Raw genomic sequence first — 25,435 nt, 5'->3', positions numbered from 1 at the left:
GCGCGTGTGTGCATGTGCATCAATTTGCCATTTATATCAGTTGATTCGTGTGAGTATTCTGCATTCAAGAACAAAACCATTATATTCTCAACTAGCGTTCAAAATGTACTTTAGAATTTATTTCTATTATTTTGTAGTCTCAAGCGCCCTAAGTACGGCATTATGTGATCCATATTTACTTACCTAAATAGCATATAAGCTCAGTGATAACCACCATCGTGTCTCACGTGTATTTCGAAACGGGCGGGAGCTACATGTGGGTCACGTGACAGGCGAATTTAACTAATCCAGTTAGCATTTGAAATAGTCCAGCGTTGCCAGCCTTTTCGTTAAATTAGAAATAGTCTAATACATCCGTTTTAACTTTTAGACCAAAGCATCGCATTGGTCTGTTGCTTCAGTTTAAGATAAATTCATGGAGGTTCATCACTAAAATAAGTAAACGTTGGTCTAAAACACTCATCAGTTCTGCCTAGTTATGCTTCGTAAAATATTCACAGCATTTTTTTCTAGTTGTATCACTCTTTATTAATCTTGGATCAGAGTAACTAAAACTCTAATGTGAAAAAGACCCTTGCTTTTGCTTTGTATGAGACAGCACTGCGGGCCGTGACGTTTATTCGCGTTCTTTCTTTTAGCAATAACCTACTCTAGACAAGCTCTGCTAATCTATAAACTCACCAACCATTTGTAACTTGATATCTTTAATAAAAAATGGTAACTTAAGACCACCACTAACACTTGTTTTGCTAGCATTTAAAACCAAGTTGTTTCCATCACACCACTCCAGAACTGAGTCAATTCTCTCTCTAGTTACTCTCTTCATTCTCGTTGTAAGACCAACTATAGTGTGGTATCGATATCATCTGCATATTTCATCAAAATACACCTTGAATATTTGCCACGTAGCCATGGGTAAAAAGAGAGAAAAGCATGGAGATATCACACATCTTTTTGGGTCTCGGAGAACGCCGGTGTGACAGGAATGGTAGTCCTATGAATGGAAACCCGAGGTCCTAAGATTAGTACAGGTTAGGGTAAGTCGGAGTATTGGGGTTAATATATAGGACGAATGTTACCTGTTCATAATAATGGGATATTGACTTACGTGTATGTTCCTTGCGGACTACCATTCCTGTCACACCGCAGGGCCGTAGCCTAAGCAAAATGCCAGGGGGGGCAGTAAGCGGACACAAAGGGGCGAAGCTACCGAGGGGGGTGGGTGTGGTGTGTAAAATTCCAAATTCCAGGGGGGGCAGCTGCCCCCCCCCTGCCCCCCCGGAGGCTACGGCCCTGCACCGGAACGCTATTTCACGAGGCCTTTCGACTCGTGGCTAAAACAACTCGTTACGGAGTTCTATCGTTCGCTGAGTTCTCCGTTTGAATACTACAAAGTACATTTAGGGGAATGTAAATTTTGCGTCGTGAATTTTTTCCTTATCTGCACATCTTGGAATTTGTCAAGTCAATACATGATGGTCACAAGAGGCACATACATGCAGATGATTTGCAGAATTGTCCTGGGCAAAAAAAAAAAAAAAAAAAAAAAAAAAACCCTGGAGACCACTGACCGCGGTGACTTTAGTAGTTCAATAAAACTGAACTCTTAATTGGCAAGACACTACAGCAGGTTTTCTTTGGGTCGTTTTTATGCCGTATGAGCATATATACACTTGTTGATAAAGGCAATAAAATCACGCTGAGTACACGGTGTGTACGGTGCATGCGTAAACAATTGATTGAATAGATCAGGCACATTTCATGCTGCCAGCTCGAGTAGATGACTTGTCCGTGATAGAATGCACAAACCCACAGCAGTGCTCACAGACAAAACTGTCAAAAACCTAGCGTAGTAAAAATAAAATTGACTCCAACTTAAAATGCATTGTCACATTGAAATATAGGCCTATATATAACACTGCAATTAAGTAAACCAAAGTCTGCATAATGCCATGCCGATCTCGATTTCACTTCTTAGACTGCATTCCCAGAGATTTAGATCGATCCGTCCGGATCGACCTAACTCCCTGGGGGTTCACGCTAAATTGCTGTCAGTCGAGCGCACACCATAGTTAATTACCCCCTTACAGCTTTTAGTAGGCGGGACAGACATTTAAGCCTGTTAATCTGACACCAATCTAGTGAGACTCCCCAGGGGATAGATCGATCTAAATATTTATGGGAATGGGGTCTTAGATTCCTTGCAAATATTTAAGGTGTAGTACAAAAGCATGTAATCATCTGTGTAGCAACTTCTTACAGTTCAGGTCGGTAGCCAGGGAGGTTCGGGGAGTTGAACGAACCGAACTTTTTGACGGGAAACGACCCGCTCTAAGTAAAATTTTTAGCTAAGTACACGATGGTTTCACGGAAAAGGTCCACTTTGTCAGAAAAGTACCCCCCCCCCCCCCCCCATTTGAAATTGATGGCCACGGACCTGCAGTTAATGAGGACGTCACTGTGATAAGCGAAATAGCTACACTGGCGGGACATGAGGGAGGGGGGTATCGGGAATGGACAAATAATGATCCTCACAAACCTCCCTCATATGCTACCTGTGTCAGCCTTCGAAGTAACCTGTAAACCCTGTATCAGTGCGAGATGGTATGATATCACAAAACTTGCTTTCATATAATGCCTACAGATCATTCTGAACTAGGACGCAGTATAAGCGGTGCATATTGGCTCCTTATTCTGAATCATGCATCTTGTGTCTCACTGAAAGACGTACAACTCGAACCTGGGAATCCACACAAAGCGGAACCAAGCGCGCTACCTGTCATACTGTTTCACCGAGAAAGTTTTACGGCTTTTTAACCGCCTAACAAATTGCGACGAGGTGGGGGCGCGATTCATATGTTGATGCCGTAAACTAGAGAGTGAATCAATAAGGGGTTTCTTACGAGATAAGCTGCAAGTACTTACATGATGACTTGATACCTCTCTCCTTCTCTCAATTTCCTTCTCTCTCTCTTTCTCTGGCGTCCGACAAGGTGAAACGCTGCGCTTGTGTTATTTTAACTGTACTAGCAGGTGTGAATATGATCAGTCGTCCATGAACGTCGCAACTTAAACCGGGTGTATATTGTCACTTAATCACTGAAGCTGTCATTAAACAATGAGAACATCGACACCGCCGTGGTTTGATCCCAGTGGCACCGTTGCTCCCAAATTACGTATGGGATTTCTTTAAGTGACTTCAAAGTTTGGCGCAGGAAACGTGATCGAGAAATGAATTTTCACACTTTGCAATGGTCCAGGCAAACACGTTTGATGATAAAGACAAACGTTTAAACAGTTCCAAGTGGCAGATCAATCCCAATCACACTGTGGCCGATCTCCCCGCAGTGTCTCTCTCTCAAGTAGGTCTACCTGTCTCTGTAGTTTCTGTTTTAATGCGACACAACCTCGGCGTCTACGCTTTGGACAATGTCGCAATTGCAGCTGCAGTCAGTGACACCCAACCGTCATTGTATACACTGCGACCGACGCATGGCCAACTTTCAACAGTGAATTCAACTCGTGTTTGTGTGGTGTAAATATTTTCTCTTCTTAAGCTGAAAACTTCTTTGCTTGTTCTCCCCGAGTGCAACTGGGTAGATTTTTCCTAACCCTCCGAATCCAGGCTTTTCCAGGCTTTATTTTTACTGGAAGGACACAATGCTTCGTCGTTGTTCTGTGTCCTCGACCCCTGCTCGGAATTTAGGCACAATGGGAGAGAATTAATTAACTTCAGTGCAAAACCGGGAGGGGTACTAAAAACACTGAAAATACCCTATACCAAAGCATATTTGCTTCAACGCCTCCTCTACTTTTACGATGAATGAACTGCTGTGTTCAAGTGCAGTGCTGATAATGCGGAATGTTTTGAATGCATTTGTTTTTTGGATTTGAGAAAATTTGAAGTAAGAAAGAAATCAAGATTAGCTCTTAGTTCTATTTGTTTTAGAGCAACGACAAAAAGATTATCTCGAAAGCAGTGAAGAAAAATTAAAAATATATACTCTGTTGTAAAATTCTCTTGTGCACTAGTCAGCGCGTAAGCTGCAGGCAAGGAGTCCCGCTATCAAGAGGGTCAAGTGTTCCTGCCCTTTACTTTTTTTAAAACAAATTTCTGAGCAGATTTTCTCTCTGTAAACTTCATTGGCGCTGCGGGTAGTCTTGAAGAAGAGCCAGATTCATGTTTAGATGCCCCGAAGTCAAGGTTTCTCACTTGAAAGCTAGTGGCACTTAAGCCTTTCTTCTGTCCTTTTCTTAAAGAAGGGTAGATTATCAAAGTAACAATATTATTTAATTCGGATTTTATTTCTCCAATTTACAAGAAAACGAGCATGACTATTTTATGTTGAAAAGAAACTTTAAGATCAATAATTGAATGCTTCGTTATCTTTAATCATTCTAAGAACACATGAATGCCCCAGTTAAAAATACAAATATTCGGGGTTCCCCAACTGTAGTCACTCAGTGAATTCGATGTTGTCAAGAGTTCCATCTTAACTCTCATAAAAATATGGAAATCGACTGATGCTACACGTCAACAAAAGTGTATTGATTTGACTACCTACCGATTCCAATTTTTCCAGCACGTGTACAATATCTTACTTGGCCTAATATTTAAATCAACTGGTCACGTTTGATCTCATGTAATATTTATACACAAGACTATCAAAAAAAAAAAAAAATCACATAAGAACGTTCGGGTTGAAGTTTTCACGAAATAAAACTCTTAGAGCAAAAATATTGGCCTACTTAACATGGAGTTAAATTCAAAGAAATCCACTTGAATAAAATACACATAAATTTCAAACATTAGCCATGTAATTCTTGTTATTATAAGGGAGCTATATTTCATTTGATTGGACTGCTATATATTTAACTTTATTCTTAGTAGACTGAAATTATGGTCTAAATGTTTAGAGTTATTTTGGGCTAAAGTTCCTTTTCGAAACCGGCCCAAGATCTTAACTTGAATAGTGTGCTTTTTTCGTGTTAGCCATCCTAAGTGACACTTGCGTTCAGACAAGGACCATTGTCAACCGGGCGCAGGGGCACGTAAACTGTCATCACCTGCTACAAGACCATGCCAGACGGGGAAAAACTGTTGCACCTTTAATAGCACGATTCAACGAAACCTCCGTTGACTCTTCAGTCTATGTGGTTCGTTTGCTGAGACTTCATCAAAAATGCACAATTAACGTTTAAGTGTATAATATCACTGTTACAACTATTAAAAGAAAAATATATGGCTTCGAGGGAACAGTTCCAGGTGGTTCTAGCACATTTAAGACCGAATTCCAGTCTCAAATTCCCCTAGGCCGATCGCAGCTAGAGACAGATCTGGACCCCTTGAGGCAGTGCCCCTTTACTCACAACAGAACAGGAGTCGAAATGAACCAATTCCCAGTCAAGTCAACAAAGATTTCAGAAACAACTTACGGACATCGGCTTAATCAGCCGTGCAAATCGCGCTGTATTTGCATGGAGCTTCTTGATTTACACACACTGCAAATTCAATGCCACATTATTTGGATCGGAAGTTATACATTTGAGCGTTTACTTAGAGATCGAGTTGCATGGCGTGAAAAGACACCCCGAGTTGCAAAGGTCACTGGAAACTCACGATTAGATCATAGGTATGCGCCTCCCAAAACAATAGCGGTGAGGCAAGTTCCCAGTCGTCCAGTGACCGCTGAAACGCAGGGTGGGTACAGGTGACAGGTTTAAAGTCATATTACTTGTGACTTAACGAAGCGGAATTGTAGTTGGCCTACAGTTTGTGGACTGCCCACATGATCTTTACCGTGTCATCCGGGAACTCGACTAATAACTGAACCCAGAGTTTTGTGGTTGATAACCATTGCACCTACAAGTACATTTATAAATTATATGTGCCAACCCTTTTAACTTCATTGGGCGAAAAAAAGCGTAGTTCAAGACCAAGCTAGGAGACTTCCTTTACACTCACACACACACACACACAGAGAGAGAGAGAGAGAGAGAGAGAGAGAGAGAGAGAGAGTCTAGAAGGCGTGATTAAATATATGAATAAAGTAAAAGGGGGCGTCTCGATAGTCCGAAGGTTCATTGGTCCGAAGGTTCATTGGTCCGAAAAGTGGTAACATTTTCATCGATTTTTTAATCAAGGGTTCATTGGTCCGAAGGTTCTATAGTGAATATTCGGACCAATGAACCTTCGGACTATTGCTACGGCCCCAAGTAAAATTGGCTTTGAACGGATTATCACTTAGCGGGATCCAGTGTTGGATATATTTACTTCTTTTCCGGCTCTTATTTGGTATTAAAAATCAAAAGGAATTAAATACAACCAGATATATGATTGGCGATTGTTGCAACTCAGAAGTCGTGACTGAACCTTTCAGAACTGTCCAGTGCTGTCCAAGCGTTTTCACAGCGCATGAATGTTACAGTTGAGATTTTTGGGGCCCACCCATCGCAATTACATTAGATTACACTTGTTTTACGCTTCCCGGTAATAATGATGGGTTGGAGGGGGAAGGGGGGGGGGGGCGTTTTTTTGCAAACAAAAATACTTCAAGACAAAAATATATATCTACTTGATTGCCAATTATAATTCAATTGATTTAAAGGCACTTAGCGTGGTTTATTTATTTCTGCATTCATATAAATGTACAGTTACAATGTTAAAATATGGAAGTTGCATAATTCTGGTACATGAAGCTACATGTAGGCTGCTGAATCACATAGAACAACCTTTCAGGAAATTTTCCTCAAATTCATCATTTGGTTATAGGGAATTTCACATTAATGACTTGGTAAAATTCAGAATGATTAAAACATCTAAAATTATGTACATGTAAAAGAGTAATAAAAATACTGTCCTACTTGCATATCTGGCAAATACTGGTATAAAATTGGGTTGCATAGAGGTTTTTAAGGTCTAGCCTAATTGTATATTCACATATATACACAATGTCTATATTCCCTTAAGAAAAACAATATACAAACATTAATCACATTTCAAATTTTAGGTTCATCAGTTTGCACATAAATGTCCATAGAGTAATTGCACATTAAAAAAAATTAAAATCTTGAAGCATTTTATGCAATTCTGCAATCACTGAAAATACATATAAGCACCTATCTGATCTTTACTCCCTTAATTCAAATTTAAACCACAGGTTATATGGCACTCAATTTAAATCTTGTGAACAGCACATGTCATATTTTAACCTGAAAAAAAATTCTTCCAGATTGAACCTGCCGGTTCTCATTGGTATTTTGTAAAACTAAGCAGCAAAAAGCTGTCAAATATTCAGTTCTGTTCTTGGATCATCATTTAATAAACAATAACCAATTCTCTCAATATAAACCACTTCTCTACAAGATTTTTTTGCCAATTTATCAAATTAAGTAGTCTGGCACTATCTCCATCTTCGTCAATACATTGCACCCTGGAATCAGTTCCAGATTTGCACTTACAAATATTGCTGACTACCCAAGGGTTTTCATGATTAAAGTCCTTATTTTCTGCAGAGACTGACCAGATGCCTTGTACCTGATATCAGGGTGTTGGATATTCCCAGGGTTTGCACACTCCTCTATTTCTTCCAGCAGGGCCTGTTCTATAGACAGAGGTGGAGAGCTGAGCAAGCCGTGCCATATGTTGTCCAGTCCACTCAGGAAGATATCCTTGCAAACAGCCTGAGGAAAAAAAAAGGTGAATTTGTAACAGAAAGCAATTTTTTGGAAATTGTTTTTTAAATAACACACTCATTTTGTTATTGCTAGTACCAGTGCCTTACAATAGTGTCCCCTATACATGTACCAGCATGTGAAGAAAGATTTTTATAAAAAAATTAACAAATTAACTTTAAATTCATATACTGTAAGACTGTCATTACAACTTTCTGATAATTACCTCTGTCAAGGAGATTATGTTTTGGTTTAGTTTCTTAGCAAGTTAGGTACTTGGTTTATTGTCAGTTTGTATGTTAGCAACATTATGAAAAAAGTTATGAACAGATTTTGATGAAATTTTCAGGATAGGTCAGAATGGGCCAAGGAACAAATGATCAGGTTTTGGTGGTGATCCATTTATTAATTAATGGTCAACTATTTGTCTTGGTGGAAGTCTGTGCTCTCTGAGTGCTTTTCAAGTTTTAATTGAAATTCAATATCAACTATCACAGAAATAAGTTCCTAAACCTGGTTGCACTGGACCAGATGGTAACTGAATGCATTTAAGTGGAAAACTGCTCTCTTCTGACCTGAAACATAAGGACCTTTCAGTCTTGAGTTCTTTTGTAAGACTTGACCTAGGAATTCAGTTTGTACTTTATACGTTTCAGGATTATCAAATACATACCTGTAGATTGTTATTAATCCTATTCCTTGTGCACTGGCCTTCAGAGAGATCACACCAGCCCTTACAGTCAAAGAAATCACAGTCTTTGTGTGCCGTACAGTTCCCAACCGACAGCAGCTCCATTCCAAGCTTGGAGTCAAGAAATGCCATATCAACATCAATTGCTTTTACGGTCTCATCTTCAGCAAGGCCAAAGTTTTCCCCTTTGATATCACACATGTTAAACTCCTCTGGAAGATCATTCTGGAATGACTGCAAGAGATCAAGCAGACCAAGAGCTATTTTTGCCCTCTTTTTCCAAGTTTCTTTCTTAGCCATAGGCACCCTTGGCACATCATTATCTAAAAACTCACCAGGGGGCGTGTGCTCCATCAGGTAGGCATGGCCGCACGTGCCGTATATGCGTGGAATGTGTTTCGATTTGTCCTGGAAAATTTTCATGAAGAGGTACTCCTGTTGTTGGATTAGAGCCCACAGATCCTCCATTGCAGTTTTCTTTGGATGGCGGTGAGATGATTTTGGCATGTTGATGAAATCTTTAAAATCTAAAGACCAAACATCTGTCAGCATTTGCAGGTTTCTTTCCATTTTGTGACCAATGTTGTACACGATGCTCTCCTGGGCCATCTTGAGAAACTCACTGACAGGAAGATCCAGGTCCTTGTTAACATCCTCACCAAACAAGAGGCCATCATAGTCATGTTTAAAGGCATATTTACTTTTAAGGACTGCCTTTTTCCCTTTCCAGTCCATTATGAGAATCTTCTTCCCCTCCCTATAGTTTGTGCAGCTGACATATTTCAGTGTGTAAGTCTCACATAAGTCTGGGCAGATGTTTCCTACTGCATTCTGGGTTTTATAAAGCTTGCACTGAAATAAAATATTCAATCAATGAATCACTGAATAAGATGATGTCATTGTTAACTTAAATTCTTTAAAGTTCTTGAAAATGATTTTTTAAATAAATTTCAATGTCATTTATGTCTTCCTCAGAATTATAATAATTAATTTTAGTATTCTACAGTAAATGTGCCATCCAATTTTTTATTATGTTTTAGGTGAATTATTATTATTATTATTATTATTATTATTATTATTATTAAGGGATAAATGACTGGCAATTTGGGTTTTCTCAGATATCTGGTTAAAAAAACGTACATACTGTATATGTAAGTATGTTATCAGTCAAAATATCTATTTAACTACAGTAGTTTTATCTATTTATTTACTTTTTCATCTTTAACTCTCAGTTTTATAATGCACAAAAGCTGTAAACAGCTCATTATATTCACTGTAAAAAGGTATACCGGTCACTTAACAATCTTTGTACACAGCATTACATATTAAAATAAGTACAATCAACCAATCAATAAATAAATCACATATTCATACAATTCAATTACAATTAAGTTTATAATTACCAGTTCTTTTATCATGAGCCTGGACTCCTCTTCAGAACAGAGCATCTTCTTCAGGATGCTGCGTATTTTGACCATGGCCAGCGTGACAACAGCCAAGATGACCAGAGTGACCACCAGTTTACGGCTCACTGACCGCCTACATCTGAACACCCTCATGTTTGTAGAGCAGTCACATCTTCACTATCACCTCTAAAGGCTGCTGATGGAATAAAAAAAAAAAAAAGAATTGTTACTATAAGCTGTTATCATAGTATTAATTAGCAACTTCTACTTGGCAAGCCACATGTAATATTAATACCTTCATACAAGTGATACTAGTACTGGTACTAGCACAGTACTGCACTTAGAGCTTGCATTTTCTAAGGTTTTTCACCAATTTAGAAGCAGTAAAAAAGAGAAAAATGTCTACAATTTGTTAAAGTTGCTGGTACCATTGAAACACAAATTGGTAATTAGGCTCATCTTGCTGAATACTGTTAATACTCCCCATCCCTTTATAGTGTGAGAGAGCACATACTCCAGCCACCCATCACACATATTCTATTCTAACCCTAGAACATACCAGCAGTGTCCAGATATTAAAACATGGGAAGTCAATGTTATTAAACACTGGGGTAAATAGCTGTGACCTATCAACAATAGTGTCCATGTAGTATATTTGAGATTAAGATAAGAGACATCACCAATACTGTACAGCTGTACAGGCCCGTAGCCAGCAATTTCAAAGGGGGGGTTCTTTTTCTGAAAATGTGGACCTTTTACCATATAATCCCCATGTACCTAGGTCAAATTTTACCCAGAGTGGACCTTTTTCCAGCAAAAAGGGGGGTTCTTTCGAACCCCCCGAACCCCCCCTGGCTACGGGCCTGCTGTACCAGTATTTCAAAGATAGGTCGACTGTACATGAGGTATTTCCTGATAGTCCCTGTGGGTATTGGTCTAAAGGTTCATTATTGCACAAAACCTAACTCAAGTAAAAATCCACATGTCCATTTCCATTATGGAAGGGACTAAATTAGTAACTCTAAAGTCTAATTCAGTTTTACCTTATAAAAATGTAATGTAAGGTAAAAATAATAATGTGCAATCTCAAGCAACTGGTTATACACACGTTAGTTCCTTTATTTTTATGTCAGATTTTGGCTTTTTTAATTTCACAGTAAAGCCTTGGGTAGGGGTGCCGTTAGCATGTAACTGTACACTGAAAGGCCGAAGTCCAATTTTAATATTTATTTCGAGTTTTAACTAAAAATCTAACGTCATACCCAGGTCAAAGTATCGCTGTTTACTACATGGATATTCTCATGTTCAAACCGAGTCATACCTACCACATGCCACAGCGAAAGCATTGTTTATAACATTCGGAAAAAGCTGATCTGTAACATCACTTAGTCCGCCATCTTTGGAAAACCACCTGCCTGAATATGGAAATTGACAGAAATAGGTCACAGAAGGGAATCCCCAGCCTCGCTTTGAGGATAAAACAACATCAGTGGGTTGATAACTGTCACTGTGCTCATCGTCTTTTATTCATATTCTGTTTAACTTTCACTTACTTTATTTGATTAATTTGCGCACGAAAATGAGATGAAATGCCAAATCCCATTTTAGGGGTATATATTGTCCCAAAGGACAGGAAAAGGTAGCACGAAAATTCATGCGTTAGCACTCCTAGTGACGATTCTGATATGTACTGTCTGTGCTAGCAGTCAATAGGAGTGCGAACGCATGAATTTTCGTGCTAAGGAAAAGGTGGAAGTCCATGATCGCCAACGTCCTATTGGGACAGGGCACTTGAGAGAGAGAGAGAGAGATTGTCATGCAGTAGCTCTGGCTAATCTATTTTCTATGCCCAATAAACATGGAATTATGATTTGACGGTTGTTTATGAAATATTTATATCAAAATTGTGTTTACTTTTATTTTAGATTAATGGAGGTAACCCTTTTCCAATTTTTCTACTGAGCAACATATGAATACTTTTGGAGGATAAGCTACGATGGGAATTTAACTATTGCCCAAACAGCGAATGTGGTGACTGCTAATGTATGCTAGTATCTCCATACTCAGAATGAGCCTTATCGTTGCATAAACATGACAATAAACTTTGTAAGTCTAAACCGTTAAGCTCAGAAGATCGAGGGATGATTTCATTTTGATGATTTTTTAGACCTTTATGAACAATTGGTAAAATGATCTGTATAAATCTTAAACAAATACATTTTGTCTGTTTTATATTTAGGCCATAAATGACACATTGAAATATCCTTGTATTATTGTTTTGAAATAAGTGTACTATGCGTGACTTTATTGGTATAACAGTGAATATGGGACAAGCCATACTGTTTGAGGAGTGTCAGGTGGGGCAAGTTCCTTCAATTTGAGGGGTGACAGGTACATCTAGTACATTCCATTTGAGGGGTGTCAGGTAAGACAATTCCATTTTTAGGGGCAGTTTCGCTGTCCCATCATAGTGGACTAGATGACGATGCAATGGACTCACTGTGAGATTTAAATTGCCTCCCCTCCCCCAACTACATCACATATGCTTTATTCATACTTTCTGCACCAGAACGAGCTGGTGAAAATGTGCATAGATAAAGTAATAGCAATAATAATAATAATAATAATAATAATTATTATTATTATTATAATCAAATCATATTAATCTGTACATCCTCATCCTGGAATCAGGGACATAAAAATTTGTTATTATGTCAAAGCTGGAATCAAGGAAGTATAGATATGTCACAGTACTTCCTTGATTTCAGTGGTCTCTGGAAGCTCACCTCTTTATTATCAGCTTGACTCTGTCAGTTACAATTACAAGTAACGGCACAGGCATGCTGATAGCAGAGAGGTGAGTTTTCAAAGACCACTGAAAGTCTGGCATAAGTACCCCCTCCCCTGTTAACAATCTAATCCTTGTGCATTTTTTTTTTTGTGTTATTATTGCATTGAACAAATTAAAACTGGACTTTACTTAATTCCATTTTACTGAATAATTGAAGAATCACAGTAATAATAAACTTAGGTATTTATTCAAAATTATTAGATTCTGATATAAACAGAATCCACTATAGATATTTTCAGATACATTTAATATGTTTTATAACTTATCAAACAATCTACTACTTCTGAAGATAGATGTACTCAGACTCTACCAGAGGCCAGCTTGGTGATTTTTTTTTTTTTTTTTTTTACAAAAACCCACATGGTATAGAAAATGTGGATATCTAGAGAAAAAGTCCTCTTTGAATGTAAAGGTTACGATACCCAGTAGATCAGAAACCAAGTTGTCATCTCAAACTATTCCATTAAATTTAGATTCAACTTACACCTGATTGCTTTTTCTTCAAGATTTATGTCAACACTACCTTTTATCTTCATTTAAATCATTGTATCAAAGGCATCACTAGAAAAGATATTCCTTTTAAATTTTGGTTGGTTGAAATCTGATCACCTTGATCAATATTCATGCCTGACCTCTGGTGCCCATTTTTAAACTAAATTATGTTTAAATGTTTTGAACATTATTATCCTTATTAGGTCATTTTTCTGATCAATATGTCTGCTAGTCTGTTTTAGGACATACACTGTAGAAAATTATGCCCACTACAGGAATAATTTTTACCCGATTTCTTAGCATTATGTTGTGATGTTTAACATACTGGGTACTGTAATGAAGTTCTTATTTTGAAGGGAAAATTCTTTTGTCATGATCTTAAAACTTAATCTTAATCACTTTAAAAGATCAAGTAGCTGACATATACAAAATCGTGCTGTATACAAAATTCAATTGATATTGGTTTGAAAATATAAACTAAAATTCATATATACATTTTAGCTGCAAAATACTTATATTCGATGAGATAAATAACATTCTTTGAGAAAAAAAAGTAAAAATACGTTCTGCATGTACAATGTCTTAAGTTTTGATCCAAATTTTTATATTTCAACTCAAGCCTGGGCTTCTAAATGATTTTTCAAACAAAAAGACTTATCATGAACAGTAATCATAAAATTGCTCACTTTTTAATGTGGCCCCCTATTTCTATGAATTTATCACAGTATAAATTATAAATAAAAGACAAGTGATAAGTTGTTTGAAGCCTTGTAAGTGTCCTATTTTTATTTCTGCTTTCATAAAGCTCAGCTTTCAAAAACATTTTAAGTAGATGCACTGGTACCAGTATAGAAGAGATTTTTCTAAAATATTGCATCCAGAAAATTTCTCTCATTCATGGTAGCCATCGATGTAAAACCATGGGAAGTCCTTCCATGATGCAATAGCACATATGGCAGTATGAAAAACTTGTCAAAATGCTTACTGCCAACATTTCCAATATGTATGGGGTCCTTCTCATTCCAATTAATTCAATCTTTCCACCCACGTTCTCTTATTTATTTCTATTTAGGACAGCAAGGGTTATCAATCATGAGAACCACGTCAATGCCATACATTTCCACTAGTTCCATAAGAAAGGGGCGGTCCCCAATGGGATCCAGGCCCATACTTCTCATATGATCTGAAGTCAACGTCCTGTCCATTGACACACTAACGTCCAACAGTGTCTGGAATATCCTGTTGTTTTGCTCTGTGAAAAATCTGAAATCGGATTTTTAATGTAATTCCTTAAAATGTTTGAATGTTTTACCTTTTCAAGATATTGACGTCTTACTATTTTTCAAAAGTTTTGAATCAATTATTTTCAAGTCTAGTTACAAAACATTTGTCATTATTTTTCTTTGACAATGATAAAATATGACCATCTTAAAAAACATTAGTCTTGTATGTTGTTAAATCTAAATGCAGACAACTTGACACTAAGCAGATGAATTAATTTACATACAGAGTAAACACTTCCTCTTCCTCCATTGCTGTTTGTTCTCCAAGTCCTTCTACAAAGAATAATTGGGCTGATCTGGGAAAGAAAATGGAACTTTTAATAATCTTATTTAATACCAGTCTTAAAAGCAATGTTTTTTCTTGTTGTCAATAGGGGGTGGAGAGGGGAAGGTGGGTCCAATCACACACATGAACACACACGACACACACACTTTTTACCAACATGGTAAATCTTAGACTATGAAAAAATATCAGTGACTGTACATATAAAATTAATATTTACACAATAAGTAGCTTTCTAGCAGGTAGTCTAATTATGAGACCTAAGAACTGAAAAGATTAACTATGGCATAGACCCTTAAATGCACAAATCATATAAATGTGAAAATCATTCCTTACCTCTGATTATTGAGTTTTGCCATCTTATCTTTGTCAGCAGGGCTAACTCGTAGCAGTTCTTGCAGTCCAGGAACATGTGTGGTCACATCCTGGTTGTCCACATAGACATCATAAAGCTGGGTTTTACTCTGAAATATCTTCTCTGTGGTACCTTGGGAAAAAAGAGAGGAATTAAAAAGAAATTAAATTGAAAATGCCATGATCACTTCTTTCCCACTGAAATTTATGTCTACCCTGGAAATTTCATCAAAATTTGTGAAGCACTTTTGAGATATTTTGTCCACTAACAATGGACAAAGCAGTGATGATGAAAATGTCTTTATACTAGTAACCTCCTTTATTGGAAGAGTTTATAAGACAACCACACAAATACTAAGAGTATACTATACAACATACTCTGCATAGCTCATCATCTCAAAACTCAAATTATCATTTTTCTTTAAGAATTATTTCAGAATGATTTTTTTTTTTGGTTTCAGCTGAAACTTACCAACAAACTTCACCTAACTCATAGTTAATTTGAAAGCACAAAACAGTTTCTTCCTCTCCTAATCAAGCACAAGTTATTTGTACAGTGGCTTTAATGGAAAAAACTTGTTCATCAACTTCCTGGAAATCAAACCTACATAAATTTCCCAGAACTGTACTTCAAAACAACATCAAAACACTCAATTATTCTCAAATTACTCATGCTGAATACTTCACTTACATGCAATAAACGAGACCTCTGATTCTAAACTGTCGATATCAGCGACGTTAATGTAGAAATAGGGCTCCACTTCGTGACTGGATATCCTTAAATCTGAGCTGTGATTGGCTAGGCAGCAGGCACAGTAAACTAGAAAAAATTATATATGAAATATATTTTAATATATTAAAAAAAAGTACAAATTATATTTTAAAAAATATTAAAATCTGTAAATTTGACCCCAAAAAACCTGCGCAAGAAATAATCCACAAAAATACCATTATTTTTCTGTTTTTCTTCTACACGTACTCCTTTCTCTCTTTCATCCTATCTATATTAGATAATATTAAAAGCCCAGACAAGAAAGCTTTTACGTTGCCAATTAGTGAAATGCTAACATCATCTGAGAGTAATGGTGTTGAAACCAGCACTTAGTGCTTTCCCATGAGAACCCCATTAATATTATCTTTACAAAGCTCATCATTCTCATAACTCAGTAACCACAAACAGCTGAAATGAATTCTTCTGTATAAAATCAAATGCCATTTTACATGTACCAGATCTTCTTTAATACTTCAGTGTAGTGAAAACATTCTAATTCCATTTAGAGTTTTATTCTTTTAGAAAATCTGGCTTCTACCTTGCCAGCTGAGAGCTGATGGCAACAGATTACTAAATAGGAGGTATAACACTACACTTGCCAGTATGCATGAAAGTCCATGTGTGTACTTACCACGATAACACACAACTCCTATAGGAGGCGGGGAGAAGAAAATGATTCGTTTCTGTAATAATGCAAACTTCCACAGAACAAAGATTTGTTCTCCAAAGAACTTGATGAACTGTGAGAAGCAGCCGGCAGGATGTGTGATCTGGAAGATGTATTAATAATTACGATTACTACCGAATCTGATTAACCTAAGTTTCAGAGATAAACTGAAGACAGCAGGGCCATGCTGATAATATAGGTTGAGTTTCCACTTCAAGGTTTCCATTAAAGGGATAATAACTCTTCGTTTCAGCCAAAAAATGAATTTTCCTGGAGTAAACAACAATTTTCCCATACTTACCAATGGTAAATGAATCCATTCTCACATTCAAAGTTAGTCCCTGGTTTTTTTCTAAAAAGTTTGGTTTTTTGTTAAAATCACTTAAGAGATTTTAACAGAGTATAGCCATCAATGGAGGTCACGTGGTCTAAAGACAAGCTCAGATATCAGAATAATAGCTGTAACTGCTGTTTTTGTGGTAAAACAGAATATATTTTATTTCTATGAGTTATTCACAAGGTTTTTATTGTGAAATATAAATCTCATACGAAGAGTTATTATCCCTTTAAGCTCTGTCAGGATGGTTTTGATATCAAACAATGAAGAAAACAGAATGTGTATTGTACAGTGTAGGTAACTGTAAAACTAACTGTAATGTATAAGAAGGGCCCAGTTTTATTAAATATCATTAAAAAAGAAATTAAGCTGAAACCTGGTCTTTATTTTTAGTCCAAAATTATTGATGTATTTCTATTAAGGATAATTACATATGCAGTTTAGTCCACTAAGTATATCAGTAACTATCTTTGCAACCCCACAGATTGAAATGTGTGCACTATTTCTTTGGAAATTATATTTTAAATGTAGATATTTTAGGCGTAAACATTACATTAATATCATAATCAACACTATTCAATGTTTATCATTAATCTGCTTCATTACTTTTTATTAATGGGACCTTCAATAAATGCAACCGTCATCAGCCAAATTTAGAACATTGTACTTGAGTTTGTTCTATTCTTTTAAGAGACACGTCTTATTATTTAAGTCAGTTTAGTTCAAGGAGACATAATAACTATTTGTCTTTATTATTTTAAATGGCTACAAGATTGCATTTAACTCAACTGCTACTATTTACCTTAGATCAAAGTAGACTTAAATTTTGGTCTAAGTTTTTAATCTTTCATTTGAAATTGGCCCTAACTGTATAGTTCTTGGAAAATCAATTCTCAACCAGAGAGTACAGCACAACTACCAATGTTCATAAGTTTCCTTATCACAATAGTATAATATGCAATTCTTTAATATTACGAACTATATTGATACGAGTAGCATTTCTAAGGTTTTGTGCCTCATTCATCACTTCTATATACAATAACGCCCCAAGAAAATACAACAAAAGGCTTCTGGGGTTGATAAATATTGATTACATGTCACCAACTCAATTAAGAATATGAATAAATGTTCCTGGTATCTGGTTGGCACTAGCTATAAGTAATGGGAGGTAATACGAAGGGTACTCTGGCTTAGTAGTGGTTCTGTCCATACCACAGTGCAAGGATGCAAAAATGATATTTTTCAAGATGTGTTAATCTTTTATTATTATTATTATTATTATTATTCTGGCCATACCACAGAATAGGGATGCAAAAATAAATATATTTTTCAAGGTGTGTTGATCTGTTGTTACCTTTATCTAGGAGGTTATGTTTTTGGTTCTGTTACTTATTTGGTTCGTAAGTTTGTCTGTTAGCAACATTATCCAAAAAGAAATTTTTAAGAACTGTTAAGATGGGTCATGGAAGAAATTATTAGAATGTGATGGTGATCAGTTAATTAATTAATTAATGAATGGTTAATTATTAGTTAATTATGTCTTGGCAGAAATCGACACTCTCTAAATGCTTTTTTTTTTAATCAAAGAAATAGAATGTGAATTGGATCTTTATATAGCAATATAACAGAAACAATTTTCCTAGAAATTTCAACAATTTTTCAAGGTATATCCTGTCCAAAACAGTTGAAAAATTATCATCTATAAATAATTTCTAGTGACTAAAACAACGGGATACTTAAAAATAATAAAAAATGTAACAATATATGTCAGGAAAAGATGCTGGATCACCAATGCAAGAGCCATTCTTAAAAACCACAACTTCAAACAGCAGTACACCAGTAAGTACTTAAACAGAATCAGAATAGATTCAGTCCCTATATCTGCTAAATGATCATTACTACCACCTAATCCCAACAGAATTTGATTTCAACTCTATTACACAGAAGCAATCTGTTGCCTAGCACCAGAAACCATAACGGTTAAGTTCCTCCGTCATCAAAGGTCTATTTATGGAGCAGAACAATGACTGGAAATAAAATGTATTTGAGCTGATTCTTATCACAAAGAGGCACTTCCTCCTGGAAACATACTGTGAAAACCCTGAGTTTCAGAGTACTTAGAGCAACTGCCTCTACCCAATATATATGCTGGTAACAGAGGCAAACTACCAGCTAGACTCTGAAACTCAGAGCGGTTCTGATGGCATATACTGAATGGGCAACTGAAGGTTGTTAAGTGTTAATACGTGAGATACCTACAATCAAGAAACGGTGAATACCACTAATTTTTCCTCATGAAAACAAGCACTAGTACTGTTATTATCTCCGTGGCAACAAGAACTGTGATTACCCAGAGTTTCTGGGCAATGAGAACTTCACAAGTGTACATACACTCCATAATTGTTTAGCATGCTGATAATACCCACGTCACACTAGAGGCGGAATGAGCAAGAATGCCATCGGAAGGACAATTCTTTGTGCGTTCCTGGATATTTGAAGAGAATTCTAAAAATTCTGAGTGCATTCCAAATATTTTTACCCATTCTTGTGGCTGGATGTTTTGCTCATGTTAAAAACTTTCGAAGTGCATTCCAAGTGGAAAATTATCAAATGGCACTGGAATAGTATTGTGATCTGACACTATTCGAAACATTCTGATCGCATTCGAGGGAGAACTGAAATGGCAAGACACTTCAAATCCTGCTAGAATGCGCCAGAATGCAACTCGAATGCATCTCGATCCTATTTCAGCCAGCAATCGAACTACACTCGTAAAGCATTCAAAGTGTATTCTAAATATTCTGACTACATTCTGACAGCATAATTGATATTCCTAGTTTTCCAACTACATTCGGGCTGCATTTGAGAGATAATACAGCCGAAATGTGCACGAATCATTCCAAGCGGATTCAAGCGCATTCTGAGTATTCCAATGGCATTCTTACAAGAATTTAGGTCAATTTGAAATTTCTTCCCAAATGTAGTACAATTTTTTAATTCAGTCATTCCAGCTGGTTCTGCTTGATTCCTGCTGATTCCGAAAAAGTGTGACAGGGGCTTAACAGAGCTAAAATAAGAATGAAACTCAGGGTGGTTATAACAGTGTCATAGACAACAGGCAACTTATGTGTTGAACACATGAATGATCTCCTGTCTAGAGATGGGGAAAGTGTTTTGTATAGGAAAAGTCCATAGATCCATGGGGAGGGACATAAACAGTAATAACTCGATCTTGTCAATGGGGTAAAATTGTGAATTTCACAGTAACTGTATTTTTAAAGTCATAATTTCTTAAAATTATGAAATTCCTATTGAGTGGTAGCAACAAAATTTAAAAGCAGGCTACTCTATAGTTCTACTGTATGCAGTTAAAGCACAAATGTCATGTAGAAATATAATTTTTGTGATTATAAAATTATGTGTCTGAAAGTTTGATAATTTTTGCCCATTACTGTATTAAACTCTATTCACCTCCATTCACCTTGGAAATCAAATCTTCTATCAAACACATACCAATTCAAAAAGAAGTACAAATGTGACCTTTTTTTTCAACCGAAGCAGTGAATCTTTGTCACTTGATGTATGTATCAGGCTGTAGAAAGCTTATTCTTGAGTCAAGAACTTAATATTCACCATGAACAATCTTACTAATAATTATTCTTTAGAAGTGCCAGTTACTGGAACAAGTGTAGATTGCAGCCCAGTCCAATATGTATTGCAGTAACAGAAGAGCATGCTAAACACCAGTGACGTCAATATAGTGTTGATAACCCATGCTTTTTCTCATTAAGGTATGAAAATGTGCAAAAAATGACTATAAATTAAAATAACTAGAAAATTATCATCGTATTCATTTTTATGCCTCAGAAATGCCACTGCTCTTTAAATGTTTGATGATCAATCAAACACAGAGATGCAGTTCTAGCAACTTTTTTGTGGGCACCAAGATTATCAGCATGCTTACTTAATAGCTTCAAAAAAAGTGGAAAAAAAAACTTTCTTTCTAAAGAGTCCTAACTTTTTTCTATGAAGCATGTGTTTTTTTTAATCAGCATGACGTCTTTGAAGTTTTAGAAAAGATTTACATTTACCATCTTTACCATGAAGAGCATATGTCATCATTGACATCTATCTTCAGTATTTTTGAATGTCTACTTTCTTCTTTAATAATAGCTTACTTTGAGTTCTGGCAGTATGTCACTACTAGGTGTCGATGCTGGAGTCGATGTTAAGTTTCGTAAGCTCCCTGCGCTACCACTGGGTGGCAGCACTGCTTTCTTGTCTTCGTAGAATGCCTCTAACTGGGAGTACCTGCCTGGGGTCTCCAACTGATGTCTAGACACATGAGAATAAAAGATCAGTGAAAACACAACACTGTCGTGCTGTCCATGTGTTTTGGCGTGTGTGCAGGCATGTATACATGCATATCTGCCCGTGTGAAAGTAGAAGTAGTTTGTGCCTTTCAGTGTAGGAATTCATGTGTACAAGTGTCTGTACAATGTGTGCTTATGTTTGTGCATTTCCGTGCATGCGTACATATGTGCATGCACATGTGTGTGCGTGAGGGGGAGGAGAAGAAAAAAAACGCACCTGACTTGAGTTTCCAGTAATTGCATGTGTCTATATAAAAGTGTGTATGAGGTTGAGAGGATTCCCACAGACTTCATTCTGGCACCCCTCTCTATCTGGCTCTCCACTGGCATGTTCTCAAAGCACGCTAGGCCATAGAACTCGGCTTTTCTAAAATATCTGGAAGAACAAATCATAGCAGTGAATTACACAGCCCAAAGGTTATTGGCAGTACAGTTCTTGACCATTTTCCCCTTGAATGACTTTTCTTGCTGATTAACACTCCGAGAACTTCCTGCACACTTTGAATAAATGACTGGAATCGATTCCGGAACCCATTTCCTTACACAGTGATTGTTTCTGGTCTATGGTCAATATTGGTCAGGCTTACTCTAAAATGCATCAACACAAAATACTGTGGTCTTAACTTCCGGGACTTACAAGTACTCCATGCTTTTCACAAAAAGTAAGTGTTGCGGCATAGCAAAGACTTATAATTGGATAGATGACTTATGTACATTAATTGTGACTTTGTCAAATTGGTCTACTCAGAGTTTTTTTTTATGAATACATGGCTGCTTCACATTAAATGCACTAAACATTCTTAAATGGGCTATTGTACATGATCAATGAGAATAAAATTTCAGCCAATAAAATGACAATTTTCTCAAAAGCTTAGGTAGGTAGAAGAACAGAGATAAAATGAGGTGATCTTTTAGATATTTTCTGGATTTTGTAAATACCATCTCTGTGGACCCTGTGATTATCAGAAGTTCACCACATGGTGCAGCTCTGATCTTTTTATCGTCCCACACATCAGAAACATAACTGATTTAAATCAATATTCTTAGTGGGCTATGATTCTAGCCCAAAAACTGATCTGAAATGTTTTGTGAAACAGACCCTCTTTGATTATGAAACCTTCAAACCAGGTAGGATAAATCTTGTCTCTCCATTGTACCATCCTCCAGAGAAATAATTGATTTAAGACACTAGCCATGCCCAGTTGTATGGATGGTTAGGAATCATATTCAGCTGAGACAGTATATAGTATTAAATTAAGATGTTACAACTGCAATGTAAATGCGCCTTCAGAGAACATCCTACACATGAGTTAACAAGAATCAATATCCCGCCCTCAGCTAATTCACTGTACAAACACTGACAAAAAGCAAGTTACCAAGATGCATAAGAAAGAAGATGCGTTGTACATGTAGCTATTAATGCAACGTACAGTGCTCTTTATGTACTAGTACAAACACAGTTCTGGAAATGTCACCATCTTTTCGTTTACTGCCTTAGATGTATTATACAAACCAGAATAATACCTGAAAGTACTCTTCTCTAAAGTGAAAATTATGGATAGCAGGCACATCCGCAATTCATTGTATAATTGATGATACTTTGTGTACTGATTGATGAAAAAAATGGCAATTTTGATGGAATAGCTCACTTCAGTAATTACGTGATAAATGCACACTGCAGAAAATTGGTATGGATTTATTAAACAAGTCAAGAATGTAACTCATGCATTGTTGTACATTTGGAGGACAAACTGGCCAATTTTTGGGCTAAAAATCTTCCTCAAAACTGACCCTCATGACTTCAATTATTCTTTTTTTGTTTCACAAAAATATGCTTTTCTGACATATGCCAAACTAGTTATTCAAAACTTTCTACTAAGCTTTTCCGAGCACAATAACAAAACATAATTGTGTTACATGGAAAAACGCAATCAATTCTGCTGCAAATTAAATTCTACAAGTAATCACCATCATACATCTAAATTTACCAAGCATTTGGCAGGCTTCCTTGTCAGTAATAGCAAGGCTGGTGCATTTTTAATGGTAACATGACCACAAGCATGTTGATGATGTGTTGATTTATCTGCTTAGTTAACCATGCTGTACACAGGAAATCAATATGAACTAACTCCCAAAGAACCCAACACACAGGTTCTCACACTGCACTTAAGGTTAGACACCTGGCTTCAAGAACATAGTATACATACAGTCCCCGACTCCCAAGATGGACCCCCCCTTGTTGGTACAGTCCAAAGCTGGGGACTTGTTATCTGGTTAAAGTTTTACTGCAGTTGAAAATGTTTCTAGGGCATGTTTTCCAGGACAACATATCCTGCACACTTTTTAAGCTACTTACCTTCCCCAATTCAGACCTTAAAAATGATAAAATATCGCAAATAAAAGTAGCATACACAAATTTTGAAATTGTAGGGTGAGTAGAAAAAGGGTTTCTTTTTTTCCTAAATATTATTTTATTTTATTTTTTTAAGGAAAACTGAATTTAAGGACAGGATACCTTCAAGTGAGATCTGCCATAGGAAGCAAATGCAGTCCCTGTTTTCCCCGTCACCACTACTACAACAAACGCTCGAGAACAAAATGGAATATGAAGTTCTAATCAAAGTTGGGACAGAGAAAGGTCAGCCCAAATTGTCTACAGGCATGTACATGATATGTTAACTTCCTGGTCATACAAATGAATACACATAAATTAATTTGAAAGTTCATTTTTCACCCTCATAAAGGACACAAGTCTGTAAGTTTCCATTTAAAATAATTAAGCAGCAAGCATGATAAAATTTTATTGAATGAAAAAAATGCATGGTTAAGTATACAATGTATTTATGCAATCATAAGTATACACTATCAAAAAAAATGCATATTTCTAATCTCTATTTCTGAACTCAGTAACAGGCATGGAAATGCCAAGCTTCAGTTTTAACAGATCAATGCAGCAGAAAACTTAGTAAATATGGGTATTTGCATAGCATGTATCTTTACTTATTTACAGAACACCTGAAATTTCCCAAGTACAGAATGATGAACCCTAAGTTGAGTACCCTATACTTACACAAAATCTTTTAAGAGATGATGTGACCCGCTTGGCATAGATTTAAATTCTACTCCCTCAAGATCCATTTCTTGTGGAAGGCACCACTCTATCACATTTCCTGGAATGAAAAATAAATAGTACATATACTGTTTCTCTTAAATAAATTAACATGCACCTTTAAGCATACTGAGTATTGGTATTATCTTAATTAAAAGAAATAAAATATCTCGATCCATTATACCAGTATATCAAGATTCATAGGACAGATACCTTTTTGTTACATACTACACTGTTATATCTCCTGGCTTAAATAAGGGGTAATGTGGGGGGGAGGGGTTATTAGAATATTAACTATCTCTAGATCTACCATGCAGTATGTATCAGTGACATACCTGGCAGCCTCCAGCACATTTTCATGTATACTCATAGCCGTCGAATGATATAGGCTACTACTGTACTAGTATACCATATTTATCAGTATCAGTATCAGAGCCATATACACATGTACTGTATCGTGCATCACTTTGATCAAGTTTTTAACTTTTTAAAAACAATTCAAATCAATTTGGTGAAAATAAATCAGTAAATATCCAAGCTAGCATACATGCATGTACCAGTACATGTACTATCTTTCTGATTTTACATAACGACCGCGTACTTGATATCGATAACACTTTACTGTAATAATAATCATACATATAATACCTGCAAATTCATGTTAGTGACTGATTACCTGCTTTTGTATCAAAAGCCACAACAAACACAGACACAATATGGTCCACTTCTGTCAAATTTTGCTCCGAGTTGGTCGGACTTATCCTAATCAGCCCTTCATCCTGCGTTGAAAGAACTCCTAGGTGATTATCCCTCTTATAAAGAGACCTGATTATCTGTCTGGGATCTTGAAAATCTGTGCTTTCATCGTCTAAGTTGAGCAGCGGCGTCCGCTCCTCTGCCATGTTGAACGGGAAGATCGCGGAAGTCAACGACTCGAACTTAACTTGTACAAAAATTATGCAAGAGTGAAATGATAGGTCAACATTGTGCGAAATTCACCCCAACATGTTCTCCCCGAGCGAACTTTGGTGAATAAACTTCCACCTTGAAAAAGTGCCAATCAAAAATATTACTTAAAAGCACCAGCCACGATGGCATAGATAAAGCGTTTGATATCAGATAAATGAAAGTGCTGACCCAGCC

The 25,435-nt window shown here is 36.6% G+C and overlaps 3 protein-coding genes across 5 annotated transcripts in view; all 3 read right to left on the bottom strand.

Annotated features, from left to right (window-relative positions):
* The window catches only part of LOC106167707 (sodium-dependent noradrenaline transporter), a 34,825-nt gene extending 31,102 nt beyond the window's left edge, over window positions 1-3,723 (bottom strand). Inside the window, exon 1 of one of the 2 annotated variants that reach the window (XM_087012300.1) lies at window positions 2,926-3,723. Coding sequence is in view for 1 of the 2 variants with exons in the window: in XM_013546550.3 (XP_013402004.2) it covers window positions 2,926-2,927 (2 nt within the window). In the remaining variant the exon portion in view is untranslated. The remainder of the gene's footprint in view (window positions 1-2,925) is intronic. The other variant, XM_013546550.3, reaches the window with a different exon arrangement.
* A 2,878-nt stretch (window positions 3,724-6,601) lies between these two features.
* On the bottom strand, window positions 6,602-11,251 carry LOC106160708 (divergent protein kinase domain 1C-like). 2 transcript variants are annotated; one of them, XM_087011834.1, is made up of 4 exons: window positions 11,097-11,251; window positions 9,769-9,967; window positions 8,348-9,217; window positions 6,602-7,683 (listed from the first exon to the last, which is right to left on the bottom strand). In XM_087011834.1, exons 2-4 carry the CDS (start codon window positions 9,922-9,924, stop codon window positions 7,474-7,476), a joined length of 1,236 nt encoding a protein of 411 aa, XP_086867960.1. In that variant the 5' UTR covers window positions 9,925-9,967; window positions 11,097-11,251; the 3' UTR covers window positions 6,602-7,473. The 2 variants fall into 2 exon arrangements, with proteins under 2 accessions (XP_086867960.1, XP_086867961.1); XM_087011835.1 differs by having other exon boundaries at window positions 9,769-9,964; window positions 11,097-11,196.
* Window positions 11,252-12,790: 1,539 nt separating this feature from the next.
* On the bottom strand, window positions 12,791-25,194 carry LOC106167689 (DENN domain-containing protein 11). Its single transcript, XM_013546526.2, has 9 exons — window positions 24,969-25,194; window positions 24,254-24,353; window positions 21,401-21,559; window positions 20,989-21,145; window positions 16,438-16,576; window positions 15,726-15,854; window positions 15,017-15,167; window positions 14,622-14,693; window positions 12,791-14,377 (listed from the first exon to the last, which is right to left on the bottom strand). The coding sequence occupies exons 1-9, from the start codon at window positions 25,192-25,194 to the stop codon at window positions 14,179-14,181; spliced, it is 1,332 nt and encodes a 443-aa protein (XP_013401980.2). The 3' UTR covers window positions 12,791-14,178.
* Window positions 25,195-25,435: the final 241 nt, after the last annotated feature.

The sequence above is a fragment of the Lingula anatina genome, chromosome 4 (genome assembly GCF_051362555.1).
Source record: "Lingula anatina isolate TDL-2025a chromosome 4, LinAna3.0, whole genome shotgun sequence".
In the NCBI taxonomy this organism is placed as follows: domain Eukaryota; kingdom Metazoa; phylum Brachiopoda; class Lingulata; order Lingulida; family Lingulidae; genus Lingula; species Lingula anatina.
Note: the sequence above shows the minus strand (reverse complement) of the source record. Positions and strands in the feature narration are given on the sequence as shown.

What these genes read in the sequence shown, in the direction of transcription:
- LOC106160708 (XM_087011834.1), bottom strand. Translation starts at nt 9,924, where the DNA reads ATGAGGGTGTTCAGATGTAGGCGGTCAGTGAGCCGTAAACTGGTGGTC. An exon ending in GGCTCATGATAAAAGAACTG is followed by an intron (nt 9,218 to 9,768) that starts GTAATTATAAAC and finishes ATTTTATTTCAG; the next exon opens with TGCAAGCTTTATAAAACCCA. An exon ending in GGATTAATAACAATCTACAG is followed by an intron (nt 7,684 to 8,347) that starts GTATGTATTTGA and finishes TTTTTTCCTCAG; the next exon opens with GCTGTTTGCAAGGATATCTT.
- LOC106167689 (XM_013546526.2), bottom strand. Translation starts at nt 25,194, where the DNA reads ATGGCAGAGGAGCGGACGCCGCTGCTCAACTTAGACGATGAAAGCACA. An exon ending in AGGAGTTGTGTGTTATCGTG is followed by an intron (nt 15,855 to 16,437) that starts GTAAGTACACAC and finishes AATTTTTTCTAG; the next exon opens with TTTACTGTGCCTGCTGCCTA. An exon ending in GCAAAACTCAATAATCAGAG is followed by an intron (nt 14,694 to 15,016) that starts GTAAGGAATGAT and finishes TTTCTTTCCCAG; the next exon opens with ATCAGCCCAATTATTCTTTG.